Source organism: Salvelinus namaycush, chromosome 10, assembly GCF_016432855.1.
Source record: "Salvelinus namaycush isolate Seneca chromosome 10, SaNama_1.0, whole genome shotgun sequence".
In the NCBI taxonomy this organism is placed as follows: domain Eukaryota; kingdom Metazoa; phylum Chordata; class Actinopteri; order Salmoniformes; family Salmonidae; genus Salvelinus; species Salvelinus namaycush.
In genome coordinates this window covers 5,689,881-5,705,768 of record NC_052316.1, presented here as the reverse complement: position 1 = coordinate 5,705,768, position 15,888 = coordinate 5,689,881, and the positions used below count along the sequence as shown (strand labels likewise).

General features: G+C 42.5%; 2 protein-coding genes across 3 annotated transcripts in view; one reads left to right on the top strand and one right to left on the bottom strand.

Annotated features, from left to right (window-relative positions):
• The window catches only part of LOC120054610 (26S proteasome non-ATPase regulatory subunit 1-like), a 102,178-nt gene that overhangs the window by 32,949 nt on the left and 53,341 nt on the right, over window positions 1-15,888 (top strand). The gene's annotated exons all lie outside the window — the stretch shown is intronic.
• Window positions 1,222-13,898, bottom strand: LOC120054611 (5-hydroxytryptamine receptor 2B-like). Of its 2 annotated transcripts, XM_039002085.1 has the most exons (4): window positions 13,810-13,898; window positions 11,760-12,396; window positions 4,791-4,991; window positions 1,222-2,897 (listed from the first exon to the last, which is right to left on the bottom strand). In XM_039002085.1, the coding sequence occupies exons 2-4, from the start codon at window positions 12,019-12,021 to the stop codon at window positions 1,975-1,977; spliced, it is 1,386 nt and encodes a 461-aa protein (XP_038858013.1). In that variant the 5' UTR covers window positions 12,022-12,396; window positions 13,810-13,898; the 3' UTR covers window positions 1,222-1,974. The 2 variants fall into 2 exon arrangements, with proteins under 2 accessions (XP_038858013.1, XP_038858014.1); XM_039002086.1 differs by lacking the exons at window positions 11,760-12,396; window positions 13,810-13,898 and adding an exon at window positions 13,449-13,630.

Below are 15,888 nucleotides of genomic sequence, written 5' to 3'. Positions count from 1 at the left end.
TTTATTTGTTTAAATCACTGAACAAAACGGGCGCTTATTAGAGACAGGTTTCTTTTTGAGCCTGGCGTCGATTTCCTTAATGCACACACCTTTTGCTCATTTGCATAGTTAATTGTTTAATTCCAACATTCACCTCCAGGATTTTAAACAATCTTAATTATAATTTACAGTGTCACATTTTTTTTGTCTAAGTATGCCTCCATAAAAATGTTTTATTTTGACTATTTCTGGGGGTCTGTACTCCAGAAGTTCTTACTGGCAATAAAAACTGATGATTTCCAGAACATGGTGTAGTTTTTAAATGCATTGGGGCCTGTAGATTGCCATGCTTCTCTCTCTATTCAGCTATTAATAGACTACATCTAGTTATTATAAAGCTGTGTAATATAATTTTGCAATGCAAGTCATTACTATATTCTTTAGAATTGTATTAAATGCTTTCATTTTATTCTAAAGTATGTCATTTTGAGATGATGATTTTTTACATCCCAAAATAGGACACTGCCCCTTTAAGACAAACATTCCAAAATATATCAACTCGCTACAGTAGGCTAGCCAAGACACATGCTAGGTGTCTTTTTGCAGCTTTCTTTTAGCAGACTATCAACAGTAGCCAGCATATTGCTAGTACTGTATGTTCACTATTGAAGGTTGTAAATCACTTTCCCTAAAGTAAAGGAGCTCAGCGAATGGATTAATGACCATTTATTTTGCTCAGGACAGCTCGTGTGTGTGCTGTGTAAAGGCCTTTGGCGTCGGCTAATATTTTATTTTATTTCATGTGCTGTAGTTGTGACTTGCGGGAACAAGTGGCGCTTCAATGAACGGTCAATCATATTGCTGAAATACAAATGGCATGACTCTATCGCGTGTAGTATTCAGTGGTAGAGCGGGTAAATGTTGAACTGGAACACGAAAATGCGCTGAAAAGTTACTGGGCCAGTGACTGACGAGATCCATCGGGCATAGTCAATGTAAGACCCTGTTTTATAGCTTCAAAACGTGGCTAAAACAGTAGTTTGAATATCATAGATGGTCAGTCCTTGCATCCATAGCTCTGCCTATGAATTTGAGTGGTTACATTTCTCCAGATCCATCCCTCAGCTTTTTACTGGAACAGGGATGGGGATAACATTTTTAATGTTTCAACTGCTGATTGTCCCTTTAAGAACTGTAAAAAAAAGACATACCTTTGGCTTTTCTTTTAGCAGAGCACAGTTTTATCAATTTATGAACCAGGAATTTTATGCTAAATACATATCCATCTGTAGGCTATACATTTGTATTTTACAATCTTCCCGTTTGCAAAGGTTTTGTCTTTATTGCATTTTATATATAATAATCAATTTGGATGCTATAACAGTTTGGGAAAATAGGACCTGTGACTATACAATAAATCTGTTAATATTCATAAAAGCACTTACCAAAAAATTGCAATTAAAATGGGTGGTATTTATAAACTATTGTGTGAAGGTGAAGTGTTTGTCCTCTCAATAGGTAAGAATGCCATCTCCTCAATGGAAATTGTCCATAGCAGAGAACTAAATAGCCCAAGGTGACAGGATTAGCATTGGAATACACATTGTATGCACTGAGAGAGTTTCCAGACAGTCATAGGTCTTCATTCCTTATGTATTTCTCGTGTGGCTTTCTTAGGAACAATCCGACCTGACCCTTGTCAGCTTATCTTTTATTGAGGGCAACCACCTCAACACACCTGTTTGATGTCTCATTTTACGCATAATGTTCAGCTATCTCTGTACAGAGGGCCTACTTAGTTGTTTGACAGAAATCGACGTCTCCTTTTTGTTTTCCCCCTGAGAGCACACTGTTTTCTTGAATAGAAAATAATCCACGTGATGCTCATGGAAGGTAATCCCCTGGGGAGTTTACAACTCAAGCCTTGGGTGCCTCTTACATGTGACTTTCTCGTTCTAATTGTTTCCCTTTTGCTGACTGCATTTTCCGAAAGGCCTACAAGTAACTGACATGCTCTTCGGATTTGCAATCCTCATTCTCGGTAAGGAGCAGGGTGTCCAGTAGAACGCTGCCAGAGGACTGTATTGGTGCTTGCCTTCGGCTCAGTTGACTCTGATAGCACACTGGCCCGATGCCGTTTTTCATTCCCCGCTTCATGAACAGCTTAGAGTTCTCTGCCACAGATGAACGGAAGGAGATCCGTGTTAGATTCCTGCAGCCATGCTGTTCCCTTGTATGGCTGGCTGGCCCATTACTGATGCGGCTGTAGTTAAAGGTGATGTAGCGTGTAAAGGCCTGGCGGAAAGTCTTGTTGAAGAGGGTGTAGACCAGTGGGTTGATACCAGATGACACGTAGCCCACCCACACAAAGATCTCCATCAGACGGCCGATCACATTGACGTTGCAGCTCGCACAAAGCACAGAGGTGATGTTAGTGATAAAGAATGGGCACCACATGACCACAAACAGCAGGAAGACGATGCCCAGCACCTTAGAGGCACGCTGCTCATTGGTCAGGTTTTGCATGGACTTCTTGCCCATGGTGGACATGCGACGGATGGGGATATCTTCACTTGTCATGGGGTTGGTAGGAGGGGTGGGATTTCCTGGATGTTTCTCAGTTGTGGGAGAGGCCATGGACTGCTCCCTCTGGAAGACTGTGGAGACTGTTGGCCGAGTGAAGCGCTGGGTGACCTTTGACCTGAGCAGAAAAGCTTTCTTGCGCAACACCTGAATGGTGAGCAGGTAGATGACCATCATGATGGTTAAAGGGATGAAAAAAGCTGTCATGGAGCCATACATGATGAACTCTCGGAAGCTGTCTGGTTTCAGTAGGCAGGTGTGGTTGCTGTTAAAGGTGACATTGTTTGGAAGATGGTAGTTTCTCAGCCCCTTGATGGGAATGGGGATTGCGATACCTGTGTAAGAGAGAGAGAGAAGTTTGGTTAAACAAATCATCAATGCAAACTTTGCATCCTACTCTTGGTTGTTTTTGAGATTCAATGTGTTTTGGGAGTAGATGCAGTATCTTCTCACAGCTTAGTTTTCCACGGTGGTCACTTTATGCTGCTTTTCATTTTTTTCATTTTATTGTTGGACATGAAATCTTATCTGCTTTTCCTTTTGATGTTGCCGGAGTATAAAACTGTATAAAGCCTCATGCTTTCACAACTGAGGACAGCAGAGGTAGCACAACGAGTTAGGAAGAAAAACTGCTTTCTGTGAGTCCTGGAAGTTCTCATTCTTTGCTTAACAATCCAATAAACTAACCATATATCGCCAGCTATAATACAGTGACAATGAACACACACCCTGGACAAAGACACTCTTCCACAGTCGCGGTGTCTAAGTGCTGCCCCTGTAACTCAAAGCAATCTGGTTTTGCTCAGCGAAAGAAAGTAAATGTGTAGAACCTAGCCCTGAGTGAAAACTAGGGGTGTACTGTTGTGAAGATGTCCGAACGCTCCATGACTACCACTATTGCCAGGCTAAACTCTGCCAAGTCCTCACACCGCAGTCTCCCAAATGCCTCAGCCAGAGGAACCGTCTGGGCTGACGATGTTAACGAGCATAGGGGGGGGTTTAATTTCATTTCCTACTGGAAAGCTAATATTTAACGGATAACAGATCATTAAAAGCACACCAGTATGCTTATATACCGAGGGTTCACTGGCCAGTCATCAGTAATACAGACTCGGCCAGAGGACTCTAAAGTAATATCATCAATCAGGAAAATAAAACGATGTTTGTCTCAACTGTCAAACTATCTCTTTGGACTATGGCAAATGACATTTGGGTCTAGGCTTACATTGGGCCAAAAATGGGAAACCAGTTTGAGTCTGGAATTCCCTTGTATGAAATATGCCCTGTGAGAAGAGGATTCCAGTGTTTCAGATCCATCTGCAGCTCATTTATAGTCTAATGGGCTAAGCAAATGGATGCAATGATCAGGGGTCCTTCGAGTTCATTAAGGTAGACCTAAGATTTGAACACACACTCCCATCTTTCATAGCAAAGTAATCTGAGATTAATAGCAAAGAGAGCGGGGCAGGCAGACCGACAGTCGGAACCGTGCGTATAGGCGATAACATGGTCATCTTTATCTCGCATTGTCTTGTCTTGCAATGCCTCAAATTCATTCTATTAAAATATATACACTACCAGTCAAACGTTTTAGAACACCTACTCATAACGGAGTCGCCTCTTCACTGTTGACGTTGAGACTGGTGTTTTGTGGGTGCTATTTAATGAAGCTGCCAGTTGAGGACTTGTGAGGCGTCTGTTTCTCAAACTAACCACTCTAATGTACTTGTCCTCTTGCTCAGTTGTGCACCGGGGCCTCCCGCTCTTTCTATTCTGTTTTAGAGCCAATTTGCGCTGTTCTGTGAAGGGAGTATAAACAGCTTTGTGGTGACGTGAAATTAATTTCCTTCCTGGAGGAATACTTCAATCTTTTAACCTCCCTTTTCATTTTATGCTTCTTTTGGTCAAGTCTTTCAGGATCGTTTACTGGGTTTTCCCACAGGTCACCTTGACTGCTATCACTCTGATGCTCTGTTACTGTTACGATGTGTTGCATTCCCTCCCTAGAAACTTCACCCCCACTGTATGTGAAAGTTGATATAGCTTCTGCTTTTATTGCATCCAGCTTTCTTTTCTGACTATCCACCAGGCTTGCCACAGATGCTAAGGAATTGAGTAGACTAAAGTATAGACTAAAGTACTTCGATCAAGCTATCACTTTAGAAACATTGCAGAATGCTCCTGATATCAGCAGTCAACACAGGACCAAAAAAAACAGCACAGCTTACCAATGGATATGAGCCACACCACTGCTATCTTGGCCATGGCTTTGGACCTGGACTTATACTGGCTGTGCTGAATGGGTTTCTTGATGGCTATGTAGCGGTCCAGTGAGATGGCACACAGGTGCATGATGGACGCTGTGGAGAACAGGACGTCCAGGAAGAGCCAGATTGGGCAGAGGAACTCCGGAAGAGGCCACCCGGAATCTGAGAAACAGAAAAAAAGATGGCAAGAATTGGATTTGTTAACTGCTCTCATAGGCCAATACAGAACCATTTGAGATGAAAAGAACACAGTTCTCAAACTTGATTACTGTGGTGCTAAATCTTTTATGTTTTCACCTTGCATCAAATAAGCCTTATTGAATTTAGATTTCAGTGACTGTAAGTCATGATGATTTTGTTTTAACTCTGAATTCAATTGCTATCTATTTGGATTATTCCCATTGAAAACAGGACTACACTGAACAAAAATATAAACGCAACATGTAAAGTGTTCGCTCTTGAAACATGGGACCGAAATAAGATCCTATAAATTTGCCATGCGCACAAAAAGCACATTTCTCAAGTGTTGTGTTGAGGAGGATTTCTGTTTGTAATAAAGCCCTTTTTTGTGGGGAAAAACTCATTCTGATTGGGTGGGCCTGGCTCCCAGGTGGGTGGGCCTTGGAGGGCATTGCTACACCCCTGCCCAGTCATGTGAAATCCATAGATAAGGGTCTAGTGAATTTATTTCAACTGACTGATTTCCTTATATGATCTGTAACTCAGTAAAATCTTTGAAATTGTTACATCTTTCGTTTATATTTTTGTTCAGAAATTGTACTGATATGTCCTCAGCGCACGCCTATTATATTCTAAATAGAGCTTGTGTTGTTGACCCCACCAGCGTTGGGGAGATACGCTTCAATAGTGGATTAAAACCAGCTCTGATGTAGTGAATTCTGTTTGTTTATTTTAGTAAAGAATGAATTCACCGCAGAGCTGCTTCTCTTATGACTGTGTATGGAGCTGAAAGCTCTATGCTTTTGATGTAGATGTGTTCAAGCACCCTTCTCTCCAGAACTGTTTATCCTGGGTCTCGGATGTGAAATTAGCAAGTAGTTGGGCTGGATTATGTCCCATTGCACATCAGCATTGTGAAAGATCCTGTTGTTGAAAAAGTTGTTGAATGATTTCTTTAGTGTTAACCCTTTAGCTGATTGCTTGTACTTCATAACTCGAGCATTAGTGAATACATCACATTTATTTTTGTATCCAAGTATTACTTCTAATATTGCATATTCGTATACAATTATAAAATAAATGCGCTTTTGAAGAAATGGTTCTTAAACACAATATTTGAGTGTCCTCCCTTCATGTTTTACATGCGCTCTCGGACTGTAATGGACACTCCTTACCCACTTTATTGGGTTCCACGGCACACCATTTCAGGTGCTTTGTTCAGCTTGATGCACCATTTTGCAATTTCTCCGTATTTAATTATTATATATTTTTGTTTATAATTAAATAAACTTTGATAGGGACTTTCTAAGAGTATATTTTTGTGGTCCCTTTGTAATTCCTATCATCTGTCTACTTAACATGGACAAAGAGAAAAACTATTCTCTCTATGGGAATAAGCTCATACACTCAACATGTTCTTTACATGTGGTGATATTATGTGCTTAGACCAGAGTTTAAATCTGTCTGCAGGCAAAGTTTCTGAAGATGTACACTGACTAATAATATAAACGCAGCATGCAAAACTGTACAGTTCATGTAAGGAAATAAATAAATTGGGCCCTAATGTATGGATTTCACATGACTGGGGATATAGATTTGTATCTGTTGGTCACAGATACCTTAAAAAAAAGGTAAGGGCGTGGATCAGAAAACCAGTCAGTATCTGGTGTGACCACCATTTGCCTCATGCAGCGCGACACATCTCCTTCGAATAGATTTGATCAGGCTGTTGATTGTGGCCTGTTGAATGTTGTCCCACTCTTGGCTGTGCGAAGTTGCTGGATATTGGCGGGAACTGGAACATGCCGTTGTACAAGTAAATCCAGAGCATCCCAAACATGCTCAATGGGTGATGTTTTTTACATTTAACCTTTATTTAACTAGGCAAGTCAATTAAGAACAAAACTCTTATTTACAATGAAGGCCTACCTTTTGCCTGACTTCAGTGGGCAAATGCTCCCCTTCGATATGCTCTTCACGGATGAATCCCGGTTTCAACTGTACCGGGGCAGATGGCAGACAGCTTGTATGGCGTCGTGTGGGAGAGCAGTTTGCTGATGTCAACATTGTGAACAGAGTGCCCCATGGTGGGGTTATGGTATGGGCAGGCATAAGCTACAGACAACAAAAACAATTGCATTTTATTGATGGCACTTTGAATGCACAGAGATACCGTGATGAGATCCTAAGGCCCATTGTTGTGCCATTCATCATCCGCCATCACCTCATGTTTCAGCATAATAATGCACAAAATTGCACATTCCTTTGTAACTTGTCCCAATTGAAACCAGCTGCTTTCTATGAGAACGTCGCAAGGATCTGTATAAAATTCCTGGAAGCTGAAAATATCCCAATTCTTCCATGGACTGCATACTCACCAGACATATGGGCTCCTGAGTGGCGCAGCGGTCTAAGGCACTTCATCTCGGTGCAAGAGGTGCCACTACAGTCCCTGGCGCACAATTGACCCAGTGTTGGCCGGGATAGGCCGTCATTGTAAATAAGGATTTGTTTTTAACTGACTTGCCTAGTTAAATAACATTCAATTCTCCTGCAACAGCTTTGATGGACGTTCCTGCAGCCAGCATGCCAATTTCCCTCAACTTGAGACATCTGTGGCATTGTGTTGTGACAACTGCACATTTTAGTGGTATTTTATTGTGCCCAGCACACGGTGCACCTGTGTAATGATCATGCTGTTTAATCAGCTTCTTAATATGCCACAGGTGGATGGATTCTTTTGGCTAAGGAGAAATGCTCACTAACAGGGATGTGCAAAACATTTGAGGGAAATTACCTTTTTGTGCATATGAAAAAAATGTCATGGATATTTTGTTTCAGATCATGAAACATGAGACCAACACTCTACATGTTGCGTTTATATTTTTGTCCATTATATGTGTTGCCAATGCTACAGAGGTGTCCATCCAAGGCCACATTTCTAAGTAAAACTTATAAAGCCATTGCAGGCTACTCTGAGAGCGAATACTTTGAAAACCGAGCTACAAACCTCTAGTGTAGGGTGAGGTCACCATTCCAAAGTGGGAGAAAGCCAGTTAGCATTTTCAGCTTTGTTTTAGTACTGTCTTATTAAAGGGCTGTCTTTTGAGTATTATTGTCTTAACGATAATTATTATTGCTTACTTTAGAAAATGTCCCCGTTCCAGCAAATACCAGGGTATAAACGCTCTGTCCTGCGCCATTGATGTCTGTCAGGCTCTCTGATTACACAAGACATGCACACAGTTCTTAAGGGGTTCCATACTTTATATGGGAATCCTTTATTAGTGGATTTATCTGGACACCCGTATTAGTGGATTCGGCTATTTAAGCCACACCAGTTGCTGACCGGTGTATAAAATCGAGCACACAGCTATGCAATCTGAATAGCCAAACATTGGTAGTAGAATGACCTTTCAATGTGGCACCGTCATAGGATGCCACCTTTCCAACAAGTCATTTCGTCAAATTTCTGCCCTGCTAGAGCTGCCCCGGTCGACTAAGTGCTGTTATTGTGAAGAGGAAACATCTAGGAGCAGCAACGGGTCAGCCACAAAGTGGTAGGCCACACAAGCGGTAGGCCACACAAGCTCACAGAACGGGACAGCCGAGTGCTGAAGCGCTTAAAAATTGTCTGTCTTTGGTTGTAACTCTCACTACTGAGTTCCAAACTTCCTCTGGAAGCAATGTCAGCACAATAACTGTTCATCAGGAGCTTCATGAAATGGGTTTCCATGGCCGAGCAGCCGCACATAAGCCTAAAATCACATTGTCAAGTGTCAGCTGGAGTGGTGTAAAGCTCGCCACAATTGGAGCAATGGAAACCTGTTCTCTGGAGTGATGAATCACGCTTCACCATCTGGCAGTCCGACGTACAAACCTGGGTTTGGGGGATGTCAGGAATATGCTACCTGTCCCAATGCATAGTGCCAACTGTAAAGATTGGTGGAAGAGGAATAATGGTCTGAGGCTGTTTTTCATGGTTCGGGCTAAATTTGATGCCCATGATTTTGATATGAGATGGTCGACAAGCAAGTGTCCACATACTTTTGGTCATGTAGTGTTGCTAGATTCTTTGTTGGACAATGGAGATCCCACAGATGAAAGTAAATAATTGGTGTTTTTTGAAGGCTGTAAGAACTTCCAGAGTTTTCTGTTTGCACTGAGGTCCTTTTAAGGCAGCATTCATTCATAAATTGTATTGTTCTTGTTTTAAGCTCTCCACTGGAGCACTAATTTGATATTCTGGAGGTGGCTCAAAAGCTTTAAATCTATCATGTTTTGACCCAGGATTCTCCAGACGAATTATGGTTAAAGACTAAATTAAAAGACAGCTCTGGTTGAGTGGGAAATATATCTATGCCTACCTGTTGTGTGTGGGTAGACTGGGTGAGTCTGGGACCGAGGCATGCCTTCTAAAAGCGTGACCTCTCCCTGAAACAGACAGCATTGAGCTCATTAGTGAAGAAGGGTAAGAATATTCTGTCATCCCCTTGGTTCAGAGGAGCATCGACCATAGTGACACTTGTGGGCTATTTCGTGAAATCTAAATCATCACTCTACTTTTCACTCTGGTGGTAGAAAAATGTACATCGTTTCTGGAATGTCAGGTCTTGTGACCCAGTTGTCCCAAGGCCCAAACATATTTAAGTAAGCATTTATCTCTGTCCTCAATATAAACATATCTTGTCGTGCTACCTCGCAAACATGGCACTAGGGTAGGCGCCTCCCTGCTCGAATCCTTCAAATAGCTTTTCTTAATGGGTCTCTATGGTTACCTGAGACTTATTCAGCTGTATATTTAGGTTTACTCTGTAGTGTAGTCAGTTTACAGTGCGCCTTTTTAAACAGTGCAACCATTTAAATTTTCTAGGTGTTGACTGTAAGCCTTAAATTCATCTGCTAGGCAGATGTGGAAAAGGACCTCAGGACTTCTTACAGCTCTTACAGACATCAATTGTACACTAGCCATGCCGTCTTTCTCAGTAAAAGGTTTACTTTTGGAGGAAGGTCTAACTATGATTGGGTTCACCATCTCATTAATATTGGATGTTTGATGCAATAGCTAGGCTAATTGTGATTAGTCTGGCACTTCCCCCGCAGCCAGGGCTTGGGATGGAGAGGAGATATTTATCCAGCCAGACACAGAAGAAAGTGGAGAAATGTTCAAAAACCATGAATTGCTGGCACTTTCTCTACGCTATGTAGTTGTGTTTTATTTGGAGTTTAGAGAGTCTTAGGTTTAATGGCAGTGGTATATTAGCGGTCACGATACTGTGGTTATATAACATGTAGCTACAACATGTCGTCCCTGTCCTCTGGTAAATGTCTTGTATTATTTGGATGTGAGCACTGATCCCCTCGCTCGCCGTTTGCCTTCACACACTGTTCTTAGCGCCGCCGGCCTGGATGTACACACGCCTTAACTGGCCCACCGTGCCGAAAGGCTCTAAAGGCTCAGCGTGAAGCACTAAACTCTGTTTATGTGTGTTTATGTCCCCCTGACCCCCCCGCTGTGTGCTCTGTCTCCAGCCAGGAGAGAAATGACAGCTGCCTCTGCACAGTCGTACTTTGCATCCATTCCGTACATTCACACATTGACGAGCTCCGTGTGCTCTTACACATGCGTACGCATACTCGCACACACAGCCCCACTCCATCCTCTGAACAAAGGCTACTTCTCTTCAAAAGCCACTAGCTGTTTAGTCTTGGCCCTTTGTCAACTATAAACTATGGTCACTGAAGACAATCCATCTGCTCATGTTCTCCAGATTTAGAACTAGGACCCTCGGAAAAAGACACGGGGATTGTCTGACATGATAAGCATGAGGACATGGCTTTGACTTTGTTTATCTCCTCTGTTCCATGCGTCGAGCCCCGACGACTGCATTAAGATGTGATGGAAGGAAGCAGCTTCCCCCCCTTAGCAGTTTGCCTCATGCCCGCAGTTTGCACGGCACATATGGTTCTTATGCAAAGAAAGTGCTTGTTTTCTGAAAGCAAGACTTTTGCTTTCTGAAAGGTTGGTTTGTGATTTGGAAAATTGTCTGTGAAAGTCGTGCAGAAATTGGGTCATCATGATCATTGGTAGCTGATAGGGCTGTGCTACGGTCGTGATTACATAGCCAAAAGGAAGTAGTTTGTTTATTGTCCACTATCTTGTGTTTTTGTCATCTGCTATAATTTGTTTATAGCTGGCGGAGATTCAGCAGCATCTCTGTTGGTGTCCTATTAAACTCTAGCGCTCTTGAATTATCGTAAATATGCATGCCTATTTTTTTTGTTCTGTTAACGAATGATGAACACAATTCTTGTTGTCAACAAATGAGTGTGCTCGATCCAATTTCCACTTTTAGGCAACCTACTGTAATGGCTTTCTGCGTTGCAATGCACATTTACTGAACCGGTGCACTCTGGTGTTTCCTGGGGCTCTCGACTGACAGCAGCTTTACAATGGCAACTCCATGGGGACTGTGCTATTTAGACCTCATTTATGGGAGCTAAGCATAAGTCCTAGGCCAGCCTTTTCACTTGAATCAGCAATATGTCGCCGTATTGAGGCTGGAAGGGAATCATTCTAAATTAGAATGATGTTGAGACAATCATCGGGTCACAGTTCTATGAACTGTTCACACTTGTAGGACCAGTAGATTTTAGTATAAGCAGTGTCTTGAGTTTCAAGTGCATGTACCAGTGAAGGGATCCTTTCTCATGGCATGGCAAACGGGCAGTCATGTTGGGGTGACTTACTGTATAGCACAGTGATGAGGGCGATGGGCATCACCAGGAGTCCCACCAGCAGGTCGGCCACTGCCAGGGACATCAGGAAGTAGTTGGTGGCGTTTTGCAGCTTCCTCTCCAGCGACACGGCCAAGATGACCAGGATGTTGCCCCCGATGGTGGGGATGATAACCATGATGATGAGCAGAGCAGCCCAGTGCAGCTGAGCTCCGGCCACCTCCCCGGCCCCCGAGCCGTTGGTCCCCAGCGGGACCGCATCTGGCTGGGACATCCTGCTATGGAATGGATGGCTGACCTGGGCGCGGGTCGTGGTTCTGCTCTGGCTGGCTCAGGGGGCTTGGCCAGCATGGTCACAGGGTCCCACAGGCACGGGGGAGGGCAGTGGAGGGCAGCTCAGAGCCAGCACACAGGGCGGTGGCTCATCCTCAGACTCAGCGTACAAACCTAAAGGGCCACGTCACAATCGAAAAAGCCCCGCCGCTCCAGAACTGAACAGGTCGCCTCAAGCTTGTTCCAGGCAGTAATCCAAGCACAGGTTGTACCACCACAGTAAAGGAGATGTTAGGTCAAGAGTTGGTTGTCTGACTCGTAGTCCAGGCGCCGATGTCTTTTGGTTTGTGTACTCCCTAGAACAGACCAGTTTCTACTGAAAGTTTTAAAAGGAAACAAAAGCCACAATGTTAAACCCCTTGCTCTGAAGGGGACATTAGCTTCAGTTTGAAGACTTAATGATGAGTGACATTTATGGTAACAAATGGTATGGATTCTTCCTGTATATTCATTAGTATTGGGTTCCAGTTCATGGCTAAACAATTAACCAAGGAAGCAGATATCAGCTGTAATCAGTGCTTGCATTCTTAACTCTGGCATGTTTGTGTGTGTGTGTTTGCAAAAAAAATTATCTACTGCTAATATGTTCATTCTAGGTCTATTTCTGTAGTTTTCAAACAACTAACTTACAAAACAACTTTTAACCCGTAAGGTTTAAAACCATTGCATGTCATTTAAAAAACATAGAACTAATATTAAATTATGCATGGTTTAATTTTTTTCAAATGCGATTTTAATTGACTTATTTCCTTAATTTCCCTATTGCTTTGTAGTGTTTATAGGAACTTAAAACGTTGCTTATTTATTGCATATCCTAGTGGCTTTTTTTCCTTTCATATTTCTAGGTCAAAGTCATTATTTCATTGACAATAATATTACTCTAAATAGATTCATTGCATTCTCTAAATGTACATGTTTTTTCCCATCAATTTATCTTAGCCTTTTAATTTAGACATACTTCAAGAGTCGTTTTGAAGTGTAGAAAAATGATTTGACCCTCCTTAGCCTCTAGTCCGCTTGTTGAAGCCGCTCCCTAGAAACAAACTGCTTATCCCTATTTAAGTTGTCACTGTTTTATCATTTGTCTACAACAGTCGGTGCACCTCTGTCTGTGAGGGCCTTCAAAGGCTTTTTATAAATGCACTTGATAACAGAAGAGACTTCAGGGTCTTAGCAAAAAGAAACTGGTTTTGTTAGACCATACCATTCCAGTTCACGTCTAACGTTAGAACGAACAAAGCTCAGAAGTTCTCACAAATTGTACACTATTTGAACACGTTAACAATTTTCTGTAGATTTGTGATTATTTTATTTATTTTAGAATTATGAACAAACAGTAAATGATTTTACTGAGTTTCTCTTTCTTACCTTCAGCTAACGCAGAAGCCTGTGTGTTCTCCTTTAGTTTGTCCAGTTCATTTGCATCGCATTCAGAGCTGCTATATCCTTACTTTTCAATCACGCAATACCTTGCGCATTGGATGAATAGTGCTGTTCATCACCAAACAACTCAATCCTCAGACTCCTTTTGAGTGGCAGCTTTTTTTCTTGTCCCTGCTCACGTTTTTATATACGTAGAACCCCTCCAAAATCATAAAATGTCATAGGCAGCCCTCCCCTTGTGAAAATAATTGCCTAATAATATCTCACTTCGGTGCATTCCATGCTGAGGAATTTCCTTTGTCCCCGCATGTTGGATGAGCCCCTGGTTTGGATTCGCATCACCTACCGTTATCACAGGTTGAAAACGTTCAGATGTCCTCTCTCTGTCTCACGCTCTCTGTCTCACGCTCTCTGTCTCACGCTCTCTGTCTCACGCTCTCTGTCTCACGCTCTCTGTCTCACGCTCTCTGTCTCACGCTCTCTGTCTCACGCTCTCTGTCTCACGCTCTCTGTCTTTCGCTCTCTCAGGCTCTCTCTCGATCCCTCAGGTTCGCTCTGTCTCTCGCTCTGTCTCTCGCTCTGACGCTGTCTGTCTTTGGTCGACTTGCTATTTCTCACTGTTTCTTCCTCCCACCTCCATGCTTACCCATGAGTCATGCTAAGGAGAACATGGATGAATGTCTCAGAGTTGGCCAAATGCCAGTGGTTCTGGGAGGTAATTTCCTTCAACACAGTTGTCCTACTGTTTATATTTGTCACTTTCTGCTCTCCTCCAGTAGGGACTGGGGATGGAAGTTGGAGGAGGGAGTTGTTAGTGATGTCCTATTGAAACGGCATTTTCACTTCTTGAAAATATTTTGGTCTGCCTAGTCTCACGTTCATTGACAACGTTCATTGACATTTAAAAAAAATCAAAGGTAAAATTCTAGAAAAAATTGCCTTAAACGGGTATATTAGAAATTGCAGCGCCAACCATTTTTGTTAGTGTTGATATACATACACCTAGCATCTCCTTGCATGCTTATATTACTTCCACTGCTGTCTCGTTGCATTGCTTTTAAAACCAGATGAAAACCATGAAGATGAGTATAAATATGATGTTCCTGAAGTATACTGTGCTCCTAATGCACCTCAGGTGTCTAGACAGGAGTTGGACCAGACAAGGTATTTTATAAGCTACCTTTCAGTGCCTGTTTAGCGTCTCAAATCACAGGAGCCAAGAACGTTTCATCTCACTCAGATACCAGGCAGATACATTTTTGATAGTGCTCTAATTCATGACCACTGGTGTTAAGGACTGCTCTACCTCCACTGGCCAAGCGATTGGTCATTCCTGATTCCTGTGTGGATCACTTGGATGCTCCTGATCCTCTGATGTAAGGAGTTGCTGAGAGACTTGCTGCTAGCACCCCAGACATCTGTTCTCCACTTTGCTAGGCCAACGCTGCAGATGCTACTAGAAAACATTCTTGAAATAAATGCAATTTGAAGTTTCAGCTTACTTAGATATTCAGACCATGACGTGCCCAATTCTTTAGATATCTTCTAGCTATACAGGATAACAATGGACATGTTTTCACTTAGATTTTCAGCCCTTTCAACTCTTGATTAAGTCTGCAGTCATTTCTAATTGGAGGTGGATTGATGGTGCACAAAGAGGAGAGCTGCAAAAGTTTCTTATGTCTGTTTGTGGAAAGGAACACTACACAGATGCTTTTCATGGCACATTTTAATCATATGGATTGACAAAGGGAATCAAATCTGCTTTTTGGCATTGCAAAAATGAACGGGTACTGGTTTCATTAGCCTTAGTGTTTCCCTGCTTCTTTCACCTACTATGTGTGCCACTTCACTGGCCACGCTGAGCGTGGAAGGGACAGGATGGATTGACCTGGCGCTACTGTGCTTTTTTTTGTGTCTTTTCTGTTCTCTAAGCGTCAGACACCGTCTAGACGTCTGGTGAAATGAAACATGAGGTGTGCACTAGGGTTGGTGCGATGTCATTCAAAATTAAGCTGTGATAGAGAATCACCTATAGACTCTGACTTTCACAATTGTTCCCATTTGAAAGCTGCAACTTCAGAACAAACACTTATCAAATAAGCCTATTTGGGAAATACTCTTCATAACTTGTCTCAAAGGGATACTTTGGGATTTTGGCAATGCGGCCATTTATCTACTTCCCCAGAGTCCGATGAACTCGTGGATACCATTTTTTTATGTCTCTGTGTCCAGTATGAAGGAAGTAGGGGGTAGTTTTGTGAGCCAATGCTAATTAGCATTATTGCATTGGAAGTCTATGGGTATCTGCTAGCGTGTCGCCTGTATAATGATATTAAAGCCTCGGACCTGGTGCAATTGGATGAATTTTTCTAGAATGACCCGCAATGTTGATATAACCCCATTCTCTTCAAAGATGGCCCCA